General features: G+C 48.6%; 1 protein-coding gene across 3 annotated transcripts; it reads left to right on the forward strand.

Moving 5' to 3' along the window:
* The first annotated feature begins 6,493 nt into the window (after positions 1-6,493).
* Positions 6,494-14,062, forward strand: ppp2r5eb (protein phosphatase 2, regulatory subunit B', epsilon isoform b). 3 transcript variants are annotated; one of them, XM_068752216.1, is made up of 13 exons: positions 6,494-6,513; positions 10,159-10,355; positions 10,435-10,536; positions 11,259-11,351; positions 11,458-11,588; positions 11,708-11,767; positions 11,906-12,014; positions 12,106-12,159; positions 12,241-12,291; positions 12,369-12,488; positions 12,575-12,702; positions 12,849-12,950; positions 13,025-14,062. In XM_068752216.1, exons 2-13 carry the CDS (start codon positions 10,230-10,232, stop codon positions 13,122-13,124), a joined length of 1,176 nt encoding a protein of 391 aa, XP_068608317.1. In that variant the 5' UTR covers positions 6,494-6,513; positions 10,159-10,229; the 3' UTR covers positions 13,125-14,062. The 3 variants fall into 3 exon arrangements, with proteins under 3 accessions (XP_068608317.1, XP_068608315.1, XP_068608316.1); XM_068752214.1 differs by lacking the exon at positions 6,494-6,513 and adding an exon at positions 8,734-8,807; XM_068752215.1 differs by lacking the exon at positions 6,494-6,513 and adding an exon at positions 8,853-8,860.
* Positions 14,063-18,759: the final 4,697 nt, after the last annotated feature.

Below are 18,759 nucleotides of genomic sequence, written 5' to 3' on the forward strand. Positions count from 1 at the left end.
AGAAACATCCCCGAATCATTAACGAGCTAATACCACAATCCGGGGGCGACAAGGAATCGAATCAGTGACGGGAATGTAATTGCGCTAAGCTAATAGTTTTTAAAGTTATTGCGTTATTAATGGGAGTTTGAGGATTATTCCGTTTGAACGAAGAGGGCACTCGTGGGTTTGGCTGTTTCAGGCCAAATATTTCTGCTGTTCCACCGCCGCTTCGGAAAGGCTGTCTGCACCGACCTGGAGGTAGCATAACAGTTAGCCCGATAGATTCCCAAACATAGGATAACTCCTTGCCGCCGTCTCCGTTGCGAACCGCAAAGGATCAAGGTAAAGTACTGCTGGAGAGCTAAGGGCCACTCGGTCGGCTGCAGCTTGTCCATCTCGTGTCGGGACACCGAACGGTGTGTGTTCCCCAACCCAGTCGGTCTGTCAGTCTGAGCGCTAGCTAACGGTAGTAGCATTAGCACTCCCCCCCCCAGTATTTACATCTGGGATGATGGGTGATCGCCCAAGCCCGCCCAGGTAACGTTATTTTACTAGCACATATGCGAATTCAGATGTGATCTGTTCAATGTCTTCATAACAACTCCTGTTTCATTTGTTTAAATCACTGAAAGCTGGCATGTGACGACTAATGAGCTAAAGGCTACTGCTCGACTTAAGCTAACCCGCGATGGCCCGTGCACTAACGTTAGCAAGCTACCTAAAATGCTGTTTTGTCAAATAAAGCCCCTTTTCCAAAGGCTAAATTTAATCCATTTTAATAATATCAGTGTTTCCCGTGCACCGGGGCGATAACTAACCCGCGCTGTGCGCGTTAAATCGCCGAGTTTCCCAAGCGGTGAATGCTATCGCTGCTAGGTGGCTAACGTTAGTGAGGCTATCGCGCTGTCAAGTTTTGCTCGCTGGTGCCAGGCCTAACATGGCCCAGCTAATGCCATGTCCTCGAACGGGTCCATTTGGACCTGCTGTCGCTGATTACAATCATGTTAAACGTTAAATTAATTTGCTGTGAAAGATGATTTTAACGTGATTCATATTTGGTGGTGGCTTTGTCCTATTTCCTCTCACCTTGTGAGAACACTGATGTTCGAACCTTGTACTTTGAAAATGCCCTTTGAATCTGATATGGGTCAAGTTTAGTATGAGTGTAAAGTGTATGAAACTGTATGAAGTGCTAATCTGATATGAACCTTTCGTGTAGTGTGTGTGTGTGTGTGTGTGTGTGTGTGTCTGTGTCTGTGCCCGTGCAGCTGGAGGGAGATCAATAACACTGTAGTGTAGTGGATGATGAAGGTTGCTCAGTGAGATTGAGGATCATTAGTGATGGAGTTTGACTTTGTTTTATAGAAACTAGAAAAGCACTCAGAGAGCACAGACCTCCTCCAAGCAGCTCATTCTGTTTTGGATCTGCTCCGTCCACATGGTGATCCGGATCAGCACCAAAAGGTTCTATATTGTTCTTGGTGTCTTTATACACCAATCATGAAAAGTAAAAGTGAATCTGAGTTGGTGTATATTTTTAACTGATTCTTTAATCCATAATTGGCTTTTGATGTTAAAATTTTATATATTTTTTTCCTGACCTCATCCTGGATCAGAACCAGAAGACATGTTTCATGATGGTTCATATTGGACCCCTTTATGACTGTGATTTTTGGTGCGTGAATTGAATGCATATTTTACAAGATAGGATTTTTTTTGAAAAAGCTTCCATTATAAGTAAATGGGGAAATCCAGATTTATTTGTAATTATGCTAACAAACAAACAAACGCAGTCAAAAACAGAACCTCCTTGACAGAGGAAACCCTATAAGATGTGTGAATGGCAGCAGCATGCCGGAGGACAGGTGTGGCATCATGCACTGCAGGTGATGGTATTTGATGGTGTGTGTGTGTGTTATAGGTTTTTGAATGTTACATAATGTTGAGTCCAGATCTGAAGCTGCGATAACCTGACATCCAAAGTCTCCTGTGTTTATGACCACTCTGCAGCAGTAACTGCCTTTTTCTTATCAGACCCGTTTGTGTGTGTAAAGTTGCTGAGTTCATTTGTTCACGACTGCATGAACAGCATAATTGTACCTTGAATGCATCGCATCAACCTGTTATATTGCAGCACTCAGATAATGGCAACGGGAGACTTCATCAAGAAGTGAGCGGTTGATGGGATTGATCATATAAGGGCCGCATATTAATTGATCCGTAACTCTCACAGATTGCTCTAAAACAGTTTGTCCTTTTTAACTTGAAGAATTGATTTTGCTGCCAGGATAAACCTGCTTGGTTCTGGGTCCAGAAATAATGATGTTGGAGTGGACTGGCATCTCACGCAAACGTTCTCTCACCAGGCACCAATCCAAATATTATTAAATTAAAGAATAATCTCTGATGTACTATTTGTTACTTTTAGTGAAGTCGAATTGTGTGCAACTAAATCACAGGTTTTGAGACATAAATGATCCTTTTAACTCCTTAGCTACCAGTAAAAGTTTCATATTCAGATTAGATTTAGTTTTACTTGCGACATGTATTTAATTCTAAAACGGAACACCAACAAAATTAAAAACTCAAAGAGCGTTGATAACAAAAAAAAAAAGAACCTCACATTCAGCCCCGATCACGGAGACGATTATTAGCCAGTACTTTAAGTACTATTACTTTATTAGTATTATTACCCACACACTAACTAAAACCACTGAGACAACAACACACAGTGTCTAGTAATATTATTAACCAGTACTTTAGGTAGTCAGTGTGTTTGAATCCAATTTCTATTCCTGGAAACACGAGAAAATCCTGCAATCTTTGAAATGTAAACACAGATTAGTCCCTTGAAAGTGTGTGTGTGTGTGTTTGTGTGTGTCCATTCTCTTCCCTCTCTTCAGCTCCTTTACTCTCTTCCTTGTCTTTGACTATTTGTCGACTTCCTGTCAAACAGTCTTCCTCCCTTTCTGTTGCTCTCCCTGTTGTTCACCGTGCCCCCCCCCCCCCCCCCTTCTTTAATCCCACCCTCCCTGAGCCTGTTCGGATGTCACCTGGTCTCTTATGTAAGAGGGATGGGAATGGCTTTGGGGCCTACGTCTGAGTAGCCGCTGTGATCTTGCGTTGTGGTGACCACAGAGTGTCTCCTCCGTTAGCCGTGAGTTCAGGGAAGGAGTCTGTGAGGGTCTGATGGTGGTGCACGGGGACTCCAGTGCCCATTTGCACAGATAAGAGAAGATGGAACAACTTTTACCGGCTAGTTTTTTTCCACCGGTGGCATTCACCAGATTTGGTTTGATCAGGATTGAGGCGTTTGAAGAAATCTTTGCAGAGATTGAAGGTTGGCCGGATTCAGCATCGATGTGAAGGTTCGAAACAAAACTCTTGCAGGACTAAAATATGAAGGTCAAAAATCACAATTTCAAACGACATTAGAGCTATTCATCACTCTTTACCGCCAACAAGGTTTGGTATTTAAAACCTTTACACTACAATTGCGTCATTTTGCTGCTGGAAAGTGTTATAGTTCTGCAACCTCAGGCTAAAATGCTAATGTCTACAGGATGTTGCATTAAAAGCTCCAACGGCTATTAAAGGTCTCATTCTGAAAAACTCACTTTCCCATGTTTCTACTCCTGTTGTGGTAGGTTTGGGTCATCATCACCAAACGTGCATGCAATGAACTTCAGAGGCTTTTTTGACAGCGCTGTTTGAGACAGGAAAGACGGACGCTGTCCTGCAGCATCTGGGAACGGCGTTAACTTGAGGGAAAGGTTTGCCCCCAAGGTCACAGTGTGACCTTGAACGTTTGCTAACACAAGCACCGTAGTCCTTTGATTATACATTTGTAAATTGTGTTATCATGCAGCAAATCAGAATCGGTAGAATATAAAGAACGTCGCAGCTTCAGGAAGTGTCTGAGCGACTGCTGACTTTCCCCTCAGCTGAAACCAAGCCTTTTATTGTGCCTTGTTTAATAAAAGTAGTTGAGCATCAGTGTGCAGTGACGACTTCTGCCTTTCTCGCCGCCTGGGCAACCACTTGTGTTGGATGCGTTTATAGACGTAATCAGCGGCGAGGGTTTCCTGGGTTTCCTCCAGCCGTGGCCATGCCTTGCAGCTGCTGAGCTGGCGCCATCGTTGTGGTTGGATGCTGACGGTGGAGGTTTGTGTGCTTATGATTTGAGTTTGTTGGTTTGTGGGCAGGTAAGAGAAGCCGAGGCCGGAATAGTGTCCCACGCTGGGAATGTGTCCTCCGCTGTGGCTGAGATAAATTTATTTTTCTCTTCAGAACGGCATAAATGAATTGTGTGGCTAATTATTTCTCCTTCCATTAACTGAGTGCTCTCTAAAGTCATGGCTAATGCGATCTTGTTAACCCCCCCCCCCCCCCCCCCCCCCCATGTCTTCTTCCCAACAGGGCTATGTCCTCGGCAGCCACCACATCTCCATCTGTGGACAAAGTGGACGGATTTTCACGGAAGTCTGTCAGGAAGGCCAAGCAGAAGCGGTCACAGAGTTCGTCCCAGTTCCGCTCTCAGGGCAAACCCATCGAGCTCACGCCCCTGCCACTGCTCAAGGGTAAGAGGGGTGATTGTGTGTCAAAGTTGGGGTGTTGTTTCACTACGACACAGAACGCTGCGCACGGAGCAACGCGCCGCTCTTCATGCTGGTAGTAGCATGTAGCTAGCTTTAAAATACAAGTGCAGATATGTATGATTCCACATAGTTGCACCGTTCTCCTGGTATATATGATCTGATCTCTACCCCAGCGTGTCTTTTCTGTGTCCACCATTCACCGAGTGCGTCTGACTGAATCCAGCAGCATCCAACGGAGCCATCCAACGGGGCCGCTAAACTTGAGACGGCTTCATTTTCATGCTGCACTCATTCCTGCGAATAGCTTTGTCGTACCGCTGTTCCTGTGTGTGTGTGTGTGTGTGTGTGTCAGCTACGTGCCTAGACAGGTTGATCATCATGGTGATCAGACGGGGAAGGTCAGCGCTGCCTTCTGTCTGAGTTACAATCTGGTTTTGTAATTGCTACTGCACCTCCTGAATGCATGCACGTTTCGGTGAGCGACATCCTTTGTGTCGTCGCCTCTGGAATGGTTTTAACATTTTAACCAGTCAAAGAAACCCCAACGTTCTTCTTTTGAGGATGCCATTAGTATGGATTTGCTATAAAACATTAGTTTTTTTACCTGCGTCTGAGGGTAATACAGTCTCACAGCCTATGGGCTGGTGGTATTAGCAAAATAATGTTGAGTCGGTGGATTTGTCACAGATGAACCCGAGAGGTGATCGCTGAAGACATGCGGGCCGTGTCGTAATCCGGCAGGCGGGGTTACGTTCAGGACAGGAAGAACACCCTGTGTCCAGCCTGTCCGTCCTGTCCACTGTCCTCCACCTGCACCGATGGAAGACGCTGAACGGCGTGATCACGCTGGACGCTCAAAGTCGTCTCGCGTTACTTTAGCATCGAGTCCTTTCTTTCATCCGTCACATGGCAGTGAAAAGCGACTGTTGGTGGTAAGATCGTCAGAATGACGCCGGCGTTCAACAGGAGAGCGGCCGCCGCTCGGTGGTGCAGCGCTCTTCCGTCAAGACGTCCGTGCTTTGCGTGACGTAAACCTAATGCAGTGTTCTTTCAGCCGAACGCTGAACATGTATCGAGTCGGTGCAACAGAATGTTCCGCACTTTCCCTTCTTGTCCAAGTTTATTTTCGTCGTGGCTGTACTTTATTCATCGCAGTTTCAGCTTCACACGTTCGCCGCACATTTCTCACCTCGCCGGTACGATCGCAGTCTGCTGCTCCCGGCCGCCGTTTATCGTCGGACGCGTCACCGATAACAGGCCTAGCTGCGAGGTGTCGTTCCCTTTCTGCTGCCGTACATTCTCATGTCATTTCCTCCGCCAAGGAGCTTCTGTTTCTGAGAAGCTCCTGTGTTCCTCACAAAGTACTGCTGCTGTTTATAGATGAGTTATTAACAACTTCATTACCCTTATGCACATCTTCTAGCTGAGATCCAGCTTCGGCCATCGTCTCTGCTCCTGTAACTCCAGTGGTTTCCTCCCTTCTGCCTCCCCTGCCGGTGTTCTCCCATTCGACTCCCCCATTCCCATCACAGGAGCTGCAGCAGTAACGAGGGGGGGGGGGGGGGGGGGGGGCACATGACTTTTACACCAAACATCTGATTCCTGGTGCTAATATGTGTCCAATCTTTCCGTGGCTGGACTGGGTTCCTGTGCTGCAGGAGAACAGAATCTTGGCCCGGTTCAGCTGCACGGCTTCCTTCTCTGTTTGACCAACGAAGCCCACCGACATGCCGCCTCCGTGGCCTTCCCTCCAGAGAAACCCGATCCACCAGGTGTCTCTTTACATTTTTCCAGCATCGCTCGCTGCAAACACGGGAGGAGTTTAACCGGACTTCTGTGGTCCACGTGTTTGGCTCCGATCAGATCACACCACAACTTTTATGACGGTCCTTTTCTACTGTTGGAGGCCAACGGGGAGAAGAAACCGGAATATGTGAGTGACAGCGTTCATGAGTGTGTGTGTGTGTTTGACGGTAGCTCACCAGCTAGCATCGGGGCATTAAGTGTTAAAGTTAGCTTCTGCTCTCAAGGGCTGCTGCTGCTGCTACCTGTGTGTGTGTGTGTCTCTGTGTGAGTGTGAGTGTGTGTGTGTGTGTGTGTGTGAAACTGGAAAGGTAGACTTAAAATGGCCTTGGAATGGAAACGGAAGGCGAGCGTTTTCACTGGCTGGGAGGAGGACAGGAAGTTCACCGGTGGCTCCTCTTGGGTCACGTTCTGTGGTTCTGTTGCAGCGAATAGAACCCGCTGAGCTGTGACGGCTGTGACGGCTGATGGATCTATCCGTCTATCGATCACCGTCTAATCTACAGAACCTCTGAAATACTGAAACGACACAAACTGGAAGTCCTTTCACGTTGAACCGTTATTGGATCACCTTTTCGCTCTTCGAGCTTTACAGTTGGAGGATTTTTGTTTCTTTGCAGTAAATTTTCTGGTAATATTTCTTTGCCTTAAATAATCTTGCAAGAATGTGGATGAAGATCTTGCGCTCTTATTTTGGTTCCTGTTTAATCCTAAATGGAACTGGACTCGAATAGCCTTGTTAAACCCGGGTACCGAGGATGGAACCCACAGGTCAAGGTTCCCCGAATGAAGTAAGGACATTATCTGTCTATTTCACAACTAGGCCAGGTGAGCGAGGCGTGGGTCAAGGTGTAATTTCATTGTGCAAGACTCTGAACAAGGAAAGGCTTTGTCTGTGAAGATGCTGACAAACCTGTAACCCAACGCTTACAGTGTTAGCTCAGACATGTAGCATCGCTTAATCGGGGATGTTGGATTGAGTGTTTTCATTTAATAAATGTAATAGAGGATGAAAAAGAGAAGACTTATTTCTTAGATCATTTAGTGGTTGGTGTATACAGGAGGAATGTTAGCATCAAGCTAATCCTATTTTCCTGTTCAGATAGGAACCAGGCTCTTATTTCTGACTGCTTTAAATATTGTCAGCGCAGACTTTAGAGAATTAATTCATATGAAAGAAATATGTTCTCGATTCTCTTTCTAGCTGTGCGGAGAAACAGGAAGCAGCAATTGTGCTTCATGAAGGCGTCCTGAAGTCCACCTCACCGAGACATTCGGTCCCGGCGCAGGTTACCTTAACGACGGAGTGAAAGTGATGAGTGTCTCCACGTGCCCCTTCTGTCTTGCGGCGTGTGTTAATGTTTGACAGCTGCCGGAAGGTGCACGGTTGTCCCGTGTTTGGGCCATGGGGTGCATTGTAATCCGGTTCGACACATATTTTGACTGTTTAACATGGTTGCCATGGTTACAGCTGTGATGCTCTGACTGGCGTCGTCAAAACGGTTCCTTAATCTGCCACCTGTAAGTGCAGCAATATGCTAATGGTCCGAGCGCTGCCATCGTCTCTCGGATGGCGTGTGTGTGTGTGTTGTTGTGGCGGTCGGCCTTCATCATTGCTTTAATCCTTTATGTAATGTTTAACCCCGCTGATTTACGGGCTCGGTGGCAGCAGCAAAGGCTGCTGGGAAACACGGAAACACGCTTTCTGTTCTGGTGGACATTTGTGCTCGATCGAATGTGTTACGAGATTTCGATCATCCGCCATTTTTAAATGCGGAGTGTGTTGTTGCGTTTGCTGTAGCGCCGCCCACGCTTCCATTGGCCCTTCCGATGACGCCTCCTGTTGAAGGTGAGCGCGTCGCCCGCAGAGACGCACATTGATGAGACGCTGTGGGACGCGAGGACACACCCGAACGAGAACTCTGGCTCCCCCATCGCTAACCCTGGAGGACCCATTTTGACGTTCACAAGGTTCCGCCTGTTGAGAGCTGCTTACTCTGTCCAGTCGTAATTCAAGCCCACTTACCCCGTCACACACACCTACTGCTTTTAGAGGGACGGGGCTTTCCCCTTCAGACTCAGTGTGAGTGGACAGTACTTAAGACGTGTGACACCTGGTCGTCTTACATGTTTCCACGCCGCCCTTTATCGACTTGTTTTCACCGACTTCTCTGCGCTGTGGTCTAAAGATAGTGGAGCAGCGAAAGGGTCTAGTTCCTGCGGCCCGTTCAGACGTGACGTGTCTCCCGCACCGGTCGGATGCGCTGGATGTAAGTCGGACTGGACTGAAGCGTCATGTCAATGCGTCCTCAGACCCAGCCCTGGGTTTGGCTCAGGCGACCAGCTGATGGCTGCTACTGTCAAAGACGCGCTGTCTTTTCTGAAGCATCAATCCCACTGAAGCGGCCACTCGTTTGTCTTCAGGTGCTCTAATAGCCGATCTTCCTCTGGAACAGACTCGGTTATGTTCTATCGCGGTACGGATAAAGCTCCATCTTTTTGGATTTCTTTTTCACAGAGGATTTTTCGTGCGTCCACATGGCTTGACCTTGTATTTATGCCGTTTTGGGGGGGGCTGTGCTCCTTTTTGACGGTTCTTGGCTGTAAAAGGAAACGCGTGAGTCTTCAGCACTTTAAGCGCTGATAAGTCGAGCTTTGTGACCAAGTATCCCACAAAAAGCAAAAGTTAAGTGTTAAAGCCCCAGCTGTTAAAATTACTGCACACATGCACGTGTCACGTATGAGTTAGAGGGATGTCTGTCTGCCTGTCTCACTCTCCCGGTAGTCTCTCTCTCCTTCATGCTGTGAGTTCAGCTTTTTTCCAGCTTTTAATTAAGCAGCAGCGACGCCCGCTGCCAGGGGATCCCAGATGAGCCTCTCCAGGAGCCGGGAAGCGGCGAGGGCAGCGAGAAGGAGGCTGGGGGGGGGGGTTCATACGTACACTGGAGTAAATGTAAATGTTACCATGACAACGGTTTGTTTACATTTGTGTGTGTGCTGTGTGGTATAAATACAGTTGGATCAAGGTGCTCAGTTTGGTGACTTCGGATGTATTTGCCGAGGACAGGAAATGACATCGTGCGGCCGGACTGCAGCCTCGTCCCTTTTCTGATTCATGAGCGTTTCCATCGTTTCACGAGGATCAAATCTGGGATATCTCGTTTAAGGCCTTCGCTTTGAGCGTTTGGTTACCCGTCGCCAACTCTCATCCTTAACAGCGGTTCACGCTGGGGTTTTGTAGCCCCAGGGTAACAATGTCAGACGATGCTTATTGATTTTAGAGGCTTTTCTTAGGAAAAGGCCCCTCTCGCCTTTTTCCTCTGGGATTGGGATATTTCTGGTGCTTTCATCCCGGGCAGCTTCAAAAGAAAGACGGCGTATCCCTCCCAAGGACACGAGTACGGCTCCTCCAGATTAATATTCTGCTCGGCACTCTTTTTGTCTGTGGAGGACGGAGTGATGAAATCCAACGTGGACCAAAGAAGAACCAGTCTCATCCTGTCGACCAGAGAAACACAGAGAAACATGCCGTTGGTTGGTTGGTTGGTTTCTGACCGATTCCAGACTTTTACTTCGTTTATTTACACTGGCTGCACCAATGGTGACCTCGATGACAGCATTCCTATATCACATCTCTGTTTGTGCTAATGCTAGTGCTAATCGTATTCTTTCTCCTTTTAGTTCCGCTGTCTGAAATTCAAAGCCTTGTAATCGGTACACATAATCATGTTTTGACTCTCCGTCACCCCGCGGTGCGTTTGTTTCGCGTTTCCAGACGTGCCGGCGCCGGAGCAGCCGGAGCTGTTCCTGAAGAAGCTGCAGCAGTGCTGTACTGTCTTCGACTTCATGGACACGCTGTCGGACCTCAAGATGAAGGAGTACAAGCGCTCCACGCTCAACGAGCTGGTGGACTACGTGACCGTCAGCCGGGGCTACCTGACGGAGCAGGCCTACCCCGAGGTCGTCAAAATGGTGAGGCACTTCCTGTTGTTGTCACCGTGGATAATTTCCCTATTACTCTGACCCCCCCGCCCCCTCTGTTTGCTCCCAGGTGTCTCACAACATATTCCGGACCCTTCCGCCCAGCGACAGTAACGAGTTCGACCCCGAGGAGGACGAGCCGACGCTTGAGGCCTCCTGGCCGCATCTACAGGTGAGGTGGAGTTTGGACCCAGTCTGGCGATGAAGTGCAGACAAACGGGCGACGCCTTCAGGAACGGCTGCCATTTCCAAGAGGAGCGCGTCTTCCTTCACATTTCTATCATCCTGTTGTTCAGGAGGAAGTTTTACCCCTTCTGTATTCCCAAAGTGTTCAGGAAGCCCGTTAAAAATAACCGGGCTCCAGCCGGGATTCTTCTTCCTGTACAGCAGTCAGCTGATCGACGTTAGCATCGATCTGTTTAATGCAGTGGTTCTCAAATGGTGCCCCCCTAGGGGGGCGCGGTGCGATATCAGGGGGGGCGCCTGTGACCGCGGAGAAAATGTTTTTTTGCCTTACGAGAGTAAAGTGTAATTGCACATCCACTCCAGTAGTTGGCAGTGGCGCCCTGATTGTCAGAGTGCGCGCAGGGAGGATTAGCAGAAGAACAGCGGTCGTAAACAATATACGGTGGGAGAAGAAGAAAGACATGACTTCCTCATTTTCTGTTGCAGACTAAAAAAAATGGTAATAAAGTTATTTGTTGTAAGTTGATCTATATTTCTTTCTTTTTCATATTTTTTTGTATGTTAATAAGGATACAAGAGTGTTTTTTTTTGGGGGGGGGGGGGGGCGCGAAATGTTTTTTTCTTCCTAGGGGGGGCGCGGCAGAAAATAATTGAGAAGCACCGGTTTAATGTCACCTCCTTCTCCCTCTCCATCCGCCTCTTTTCCAGTTGGTATACGAGTTCTTCATCCGGTTCTTGGAGAGTCAAGAATTCCAGCCCAGCATTGCCAAAAAGTACATAGACCAGAAGTTTGTCTTGCAGGTGCGTCGCAGAGCATCACCTTTTCTTTTCCTCTATTCTCTCCGTTCCTCGCTTTGCCGATTTCCTGGCATCGTTCCAACTTTGCCGTCCGTCTCCTCCCCTCCAGCTCTTGGAGTTGTTTGACAGCGAGGATCCTCGGGAGAGAGACTACTTGAAGACAGTCTTGCATAGAATCTATGGCAAATTCCTGGGACTGAGGGCTTTTATACGAAAACAGATCAATAATATTTTTCTACGGTGAGTGGAACGCTCGATTCCGTCTCCCAGCCGGTGCAGCCATTCAGAAGCCCTGCCGTTTTCTCCCTTGTTCTAATTCCCACCTCCTGCTTTTCGACTCCTCTTTTCTGCTCCTGCAGTTTTGTTTATGAGACGGAGCACTTCAACGGTGTGGCCGAGCTGCTGGAGATCTTGGGGAGGTGAGTGGAGACCCGAACGCACCGGCAGATCCGGTCCCGGTCCGACGGCTGCCGTTCTCTGTCGTCGTCGTGACGATATGAGAACATCGGCTGTCTTTCGTCTATTGATTTCTAATCAGAATTTCTGTTCCCTGCCAGTATAATCAATGGCTTCGCTCTGCCGCTGAAGGCGGAGCATAAACAGTTTCTGGTGAAGGTGTTAATCCCGCTCCACACCGTCCGGAGTCTGTCGCTCTTCCACGCACAGGTAAGAGCCTCACCTTCCCGTTCCCGCCCTGCGCCGCGCCGGGATTTAAACGGCCATGCTGGTTCTGACGTGGTCCGCTCTCGCCCTGCAGTTGGCGTATTGCATTGTACAGTTCCTAGAGAAAGACCCAACATTAACGGAACCGGTAAGTGTCGAGTCAAACCAGCAGCTCGTCTGCTTCACGATCATGACAACTCATCGGACCGGGTCTCCTCTTCCTCCTCAGGTCATCAGAGGCTTACTGAAGTTCTGGCCAAAAACCTGCAGTCAAAAAGAGGTGCGACTCAACCCGTTTTCGTTGTGACCACGCGTGTGCTTCTACACGCGGTGACGCTTCGCTCCCGTGTTCTGCAGGTGATGTTTCTCGGGGAGCTGGAGGAGATCCTGGACGTCATCGAACCGACACAGTTCGTAAAGATCCAGGAGCCGCTCTTCAAGCAGATCTCCAGATGTGTCTCCAGCCCACACTTCCAGGTGAGTCCCCCCCGGCAGGTGTTTTAAAGGGCCGGCGCTCCTTACGCCCCAGACACGCACGCTCATCCCGGTTCCTTTGGGCCCAGGTGGCAGAGCGAGCCTTGTACTACTGGAACAACGAGTACATCATGAGCCTGATTGAGGAGAACTCCAGCGTCATCCTGCCCATCATGTTTGCCAGCCTCTACCGGATCTCCAAAGAGCACTGGAACCCGTGAGTGACCAGCTTCTCCCCGGTTTTAGACTGCCAGGCTCAGACGTGTGACGTGCTTGGAAACATTACATTTTAGCAGCATCACTTCCTTGAGAGCCGCGGATGCTGTTCCGTGACCCCTGACCCCTCTGTCCCGCCTCCTCCAGGGCGATCGTGGCGCTGGTGTACAACGTCCTGAAGGCCTTCATGGAGATGAACAGTACCTTGTTCGACGAACTCACGGCCACGTACAAGTCGGACCGCCAGCGGTGAGCAGCTCTACCCCGCGAGGAAGCAGTTCTGTTGGGTCGAGCGGTTTCTGATCCGTGTTTCTCCCTTTCAGTGAGAAGAAGAAGGAGAAGGAGCGGGAGGAGCTCTGGAAGAAGCTGGAGGACTTGGAGCTGAAGCGAGGCCTTAGGAGTGACGGGATCATCCCGACTTAACAGAGACACCGCCGCGCTCCCCTAAGCCCCTCCCCCTCCTCTCCCTGTGACTCCCTCTCCCTCCATCCTTACCCCGGCTCCTCCCTCCTCCCCTCAGACATGTCTGCCCAGAGCGCTAAGAAATCCAATTCAGGCCCCCGCCTCTGGACCGGCGCCGAGGGTCCGCCGGGTTCTCCCCAGTTTATTTCATTCAGTTTCTCTCCTGTGTTTGTGCGACTTACTTTACAGTAGATCTTCACGTCTGTTTTCGTTATTTCAACAGCACTGTAAATAATTATTTTTCTTTTTTTTTTCCCCCCTAAACTGATATTATTGCAAACAGAAATAACAATAACAATAAATAAAAAAAAAGAAGAAAAAAAATAGAAAATGAGAAAATGACTTGTGTGGGAGGGGAATGTAAAAACACACACATTTTGGACGGTAGGACAATGAAACGAACTCTGGAGAACAAAGTAAGAGAATCTAGATTGGTTTGAACTCTTTGTCCCGCTCCTCTTCAGTACAGTCCTCTATGTAGATTTAATTTTTCCAGTTCTCCTTTTTGCTTTTCCTTTTGTTGCCTCCATATTTCTGTCCTCCTCCTCCCTCCTTCTTGAATGGTGCATCTTTCTTTTCTGTCCTTTTTTGGGACAACCCGTCAAAACCCCCCCCAGTCCTGTGTAGCGATTCTACTTCCTGTTTTAAACAGGAAAATATGGACAAAAACCCTTAAAACGCCGGCGGGGTCTCTCCGTACACACACACACACACACCGTGTCCTTGGGTGTGTTTATCCATGGGGGGGGTTCACCTGTCAAGTCCTTCTGCTCAGTATATTTATTTTTTTGCCATCAACAGTAAATTACTACATTCTTCTGGAATAATTTCCTATGAATTCGGGGAAACGTTGTGTGACGTGACGGCTGCCTCATGTTTCCTGTGGCTCCTTCAGAATAAAAGCCACCACCTTGCACTGGTCTGTAGTTCGAACGCGCCCTGGGTCGCTTTAGCCGTTAGTGCAGCTTCCATTCGATGCCATCTAGTGGCAGCATTGGAAATGACAAGAACAAACAGCCAGTGTGACAGTTCTGACAATATTCTGACATAAACCCGAGTTTAAAGGATTAACGTGTAGAATAAAATAAGTATACCGATGCACATGACGTCACACCGTCGCCGGCTGCTTTCTGATGGGCTCCACCCGTCCTGTAGAGGGCGGTGCTTCGGGTGGAGCACTGGGTAGGGAGGAGAGGCCAACCTGGAATAATTGCACTCTTCTTGCCTTCATTATCACCTTGGAACACATTATTTTCCTCCCCTAATTTCCAAGTCCGGGCCTTTATCACCTGAGTGAGCATTACATCCTGTTTGATGACCTCACTTCCTGTTTGACAATAATTCGGTTTCTCAAAAAAAACCCAGAACATGTGAATCCGGAACACTCTGCAGGTAAACACACTCGATTCACCTCCACCTCCTGCTACACCCCTCCCTATGCCGCCTCAAAAAACGCTATTTTTCCCCCTACCTGTTTTTAAAGAGACTCCTCCCCCCTTTTCTTGCTCACCGCACCAGTTCTCCTGGTATCGGTCTGGTACTGGTACCCAGCAGCCGGGATGGGGACTTGGGTGGAAAAAAAAGTAATCAGAGGAGCACCCAAAAAATCTTCCTCTTCGTTGTGAACGAAGCGCCCCCGCCTCACCTCGCCCCCTACTCCTCCGCCCAGCAGGGGGCGCTGCGTTGACTTCAGGATGACAACAAGACACCCCTGTACATTATTGAATGCAGTACACTGATACTCTTGTATATTGTAGTAATTTAGTCTGTTTTAGGAATCTGTGGAGGAGTGTCCAGTGTATAAAGAGGTATTATGGAACGAGACTCCCTAGTATTTATAGTAGTGCCCCCCCCCCCCACCCACCTTAGTCGGCTTTTCTTTTCTGTCACTCCTCCCTCTTTTCTTCGTTTTTATTCTCATTTTGGATATTTTGATGAAGTTCCTTTTGATCATTGGATATTTATTTTGGTTGGGGAGGGAAGGGGTGAGGGCAGGTAGGGAGTCGGAGGCTGGGAGGGGGAGGCCGGAGCAAACCATTTCACCCTGTTGGGAGTGTGACCCCCCCCTCAGAGTTAATGTGTTCATTCGAGCGGCCCAGAAATCACATGATCTAAAAACTGGAAAAGAAAAAAAAACAGATGAAAAAGGGTTAGAGAAAGAAATGTTTAATTATTTAAAAAAATAAAGAGATATTAAATTAAACCTGTTTTGTGATAAAGCCCAGATCCTGGATTGTTTTATTTTATTTTTAAACTTTGTGTGTGTCAACTTGACAATTCGATGGAGATCAATCACGGTTACCTCTGCTTTAGTTCGGATTAAGTTCTGACCAATCACAGAGAAGGAGGGGAACCGCGTCACACAGGTGTGCTGATGAGACCTGCGGCGGGAAGAAGACGAGAAGCACGTGTTCAGTCATGGTTTGGAACGGACCATTCACACAGACGGGGGAGGATGAAGGGATGAAGCTGCAGTTCAATTTGGCGTTTTATTTGTTACCCCTGGATGAGGCGCGCAGGTGCGCAGGAGAGTGTTTACTCCGAGAGGAGGAGGGATAATAAAAACAATGGTTTTAACAATTCTGCCACCAGAGGTCAGCAACAGCCTGAAGATCAGAAGCATCAGATCTGAAACAGAATCATTACTGATGCGTCGATGAGCGGCGGCGCTGTGACGCACGGACGTTCCCCCCTCGCCGTCCTTGTGATAAATGACTAGTTCTCCTTCTGCCGACGGGATTTAGCCCAACGAATGAACACGAGAGGAAACCTCCAGCCTAAAGTTAAAAAATGGACTGTAAGTCTAAAATCAGCAGGTTAAAGTCAGACCCGTAAATCTGATCTTATTAAAATAAAATATCCAAAAATAACAGTCATCCTTTTATTTCACCAATCTAGAATCAATTACAGGTTAAAATTAGAGGAGATAAATTAAACACTGAAAACTGATTGATCTGGAAAATAAATGTTGATCATTGTAACTATGCACCAGGAACGTGGCACAGCTAGATGGCACCGCTACCTGCTCACAGCGGGACACCTGCTGCAGTCCAACAGTTAGCAATGTCGCTGCAGGAGGAGCCGGACACAGGAGAGACCTGTAGGTAGACAAAGGAGCAATGAAATAAATACACTTAAAAATAAAGAAAGGAACTGTCAGAAAACCAACGCATTTGACAGTTTCACAACAGAGATAATGTTCGTGTTTTCCTTCATCCTTATGAATGTAGTTTTCAGATTCAGATTAATCCCAATGGGGTTTTTTTTTTTTATTGAAACACTCCTCAGCCTCCCCGGTAAGGTCTATTCAGGGGTACTGGAGAGGAGGGTCCGCCGGATAGTCGAACCTCGGATTCAGGAGGAGCAATGTGGTTTTTGTCCTGGCCGTGGAACTGTGGACCAGCTCTAGACCCTCGGCAGGGTCCTTGAGGGTGCATGGGAGTTTGCCCAACCAGTCCACATGTATTTTGTGGATTTGGAGAAGGCATTTGACCATGTCCCTCGGGGAGTCCTGTGGGGGGTGCTCCGGGAGTATGGGGTGTCGGACCCCCTCATACGGGGTGTCCGCTCCCTATATGACCGGTGCCAGAGCTTGGTCCGCATTGCTGGCAATAAGTCGGACCTATTTCCAGTGCGGGTTGGACTCCGCCAGGGCTGCCCTTTGTCATCGATTCTGTTCGTAACTTTTATGGACAGAATTTCTAGGTGCAGCCAGGGCGTTGAGGGGGTTCGGTTTGGTGACCTCAGGATTGGATCGCTGCTTCTTGCAGACGACGTGATCCTGTTGGCTTCATCAGGCCGTGCCCTCCAGCTCTCACTGGATCGGTTCGCAGCCGCATGTGAAGCGGCCGGGATGAGAATCAGCACCTCCAAATCCGAGGCCATGGTTCTCAGTCGGAAAAGGGTGGAGTGCACCCTCCAGGTCGGGGAGGAGATCCTGCCCCAAGTGGAGGAGTTCAAGTACCTCGGGGTCTTGTTCACGAGTGAGGGAAGAATGGAGCGAGAGATCGACAGACGGATCGGTGCAGCGTCTGCAGTGATGCGGACCCTGCACAGATCCGTCATGGTGAAGAGAGAGCTGAGTCGAAAGGCGAAGCTCTCGATTTACCGGTCGATCTTCGTTCCTACCCTCACCTATGGTCACGAGCTTTGGGTAGTGACCGAAAGAACGAGATCGCGGGTACAAGCGGCTGAAAAGAGCTTCCTCCGTAGGGGGGCTGGGCTCTCCCTTAGAGATAGGGTGAGAAGCTCAGCCACCCGGGAGGAGCTCGGAGTAGAGCCGCTGCTCCTCCGCGTTGAGAGGAGCCAGATGAGGTGGCTCGGACACCTAGTTAGGATTTCAATTCAATTCAATTCAGTTTTATTTATATAGCGCCAGATCACAACATAAAGTCATCTCAAGGCACTTTACAGGATTAGCAGGGAAACACAGAACCCAACTTGACCCACAAGAGCAACGGAGGCAAGGAAAAACTTCCCTTTAACGGGCAGAAACCTTGGACAGAACCTAGGCTCATGGTGGACGGCCATCTGTCCGGCCGGCTGGGTTGAGAGAGAGAGAGGGAGAAAGAGAGAGAGAGAATGGCAGGTCGGAGGATGCCTCCTGAACGCCTCCCTGGTGAGGCGTTCAGGGCACATCCCACCGGGAGGAGACCACGGGCAAGACCCAGGACACGCTGGAGAGACGATGTCTCTCGGCTGGCCTGGGAACGCCTCGGGATCCCCCCGGAAGAGCTAGAGGAAGTGGCGGGGGAGAGGGAAGTCTGGGTCTCCCTGCTTAGGCTGCTGCCCCCGCAACCCGGCCCCGGATAAGCGGAAGACAATGGATGGACGGATGGAACAAATACTACTTTTGCACAATAAAGATCTGTTTTTTTAAGCCTCGCCTTTGTGACCCGGTCAGTGCGCCTCCCTCCCGAACCCGAGCGTTTATTCACTGTTTATACTCAGACATCCTGTTACACACAAGTGAAGACAGACTCCATTCGCTAGAAAAACACGTGGCAGTACTAGTCACTAGATAAACTTAGATATCCCGCACTAATCAATACATTCGTAAAGTCAAGCAAAGTTCATCCGGATGAATCACATTGTAACGTAGTCATTTTGGACCGATGATTCTAATACGATCCTTATCGGACTACGATTAAATACAGCGCGATTTATTTTGTGTCGAAGATCAAACCCAAATAAAAAAATTGTAATTTATTAACGTCAATAAAAACTAATATAACCCGTGTGCTCTCCTTTTCTCAATGGGCGAGCAGCGGGCCGGTGATGATGACAAAGCCGCCGCACGCTGGCCAAACAGCGTCTGACCTTGAGTAACCCTTCCCGAGTTGATTAACGTTATGTGGCTAAAACCAATTCATCATGAGTGAACCACGACTTTATCCACAAACGGATTAATGCAGTAAAGCGACAAGCCGCGATTTGAGGCAAACACAGAAGCAGTTTGTGCAAAGGCCCACCAGCGGATGTACTTTTACTGGAAGTTGAGAAGTTTTAGTGTGGATACCTCTTTTATGAAGCGGTTTTATCCTTGTTTTATTGAGTCTGCTTTAACCTTCTCTTTTATTTGCTGGTTTGGGTCCCT

The sequence above is a fragment of the Brachionichthys hirsutus genome, chromosome 18 (assembly GCF_040956055.1).
Source record: "Brachionichthys hirsutus isolate HB-005 chromosome 18, CSIRO-AGI_Bhir_v1, whole genome shotgun sequence".
In the NCBI taxonomy this organism is placed as follows: Eukaryota; Metazoa; Chordata; class Actinopteri; order Lophiiformes; family Brachionichthyidae; genus Brachionichthys; species Brachionichthys hirsutus.

Excerpts from the sequence above, each read along its gene's own strand:
- ppp2r5eb (XM_068752216.1), top strand. The coding sequence starts at position 10,230 with ATGGACACGCTGTCGGACCTCAAGATGAAGGAGTACAAGCGCTCCACG. Across the intron at positions 10,537-11,258 it reads CCTCCTGGCCGCATCTACAG|TTGGTATACGAGTTCTTCAT; the intron begins GTGAGGTGGAGT and ends CCTCTTTTCCAG. Across the intron at positions 11,589-11,707 it reads ATCAATAATATTTTTCTACG|TTTTGTTTATGAGACGGAGC; the intron begins GTGAGTGGAACG and ends CTGCTCCTGCAG.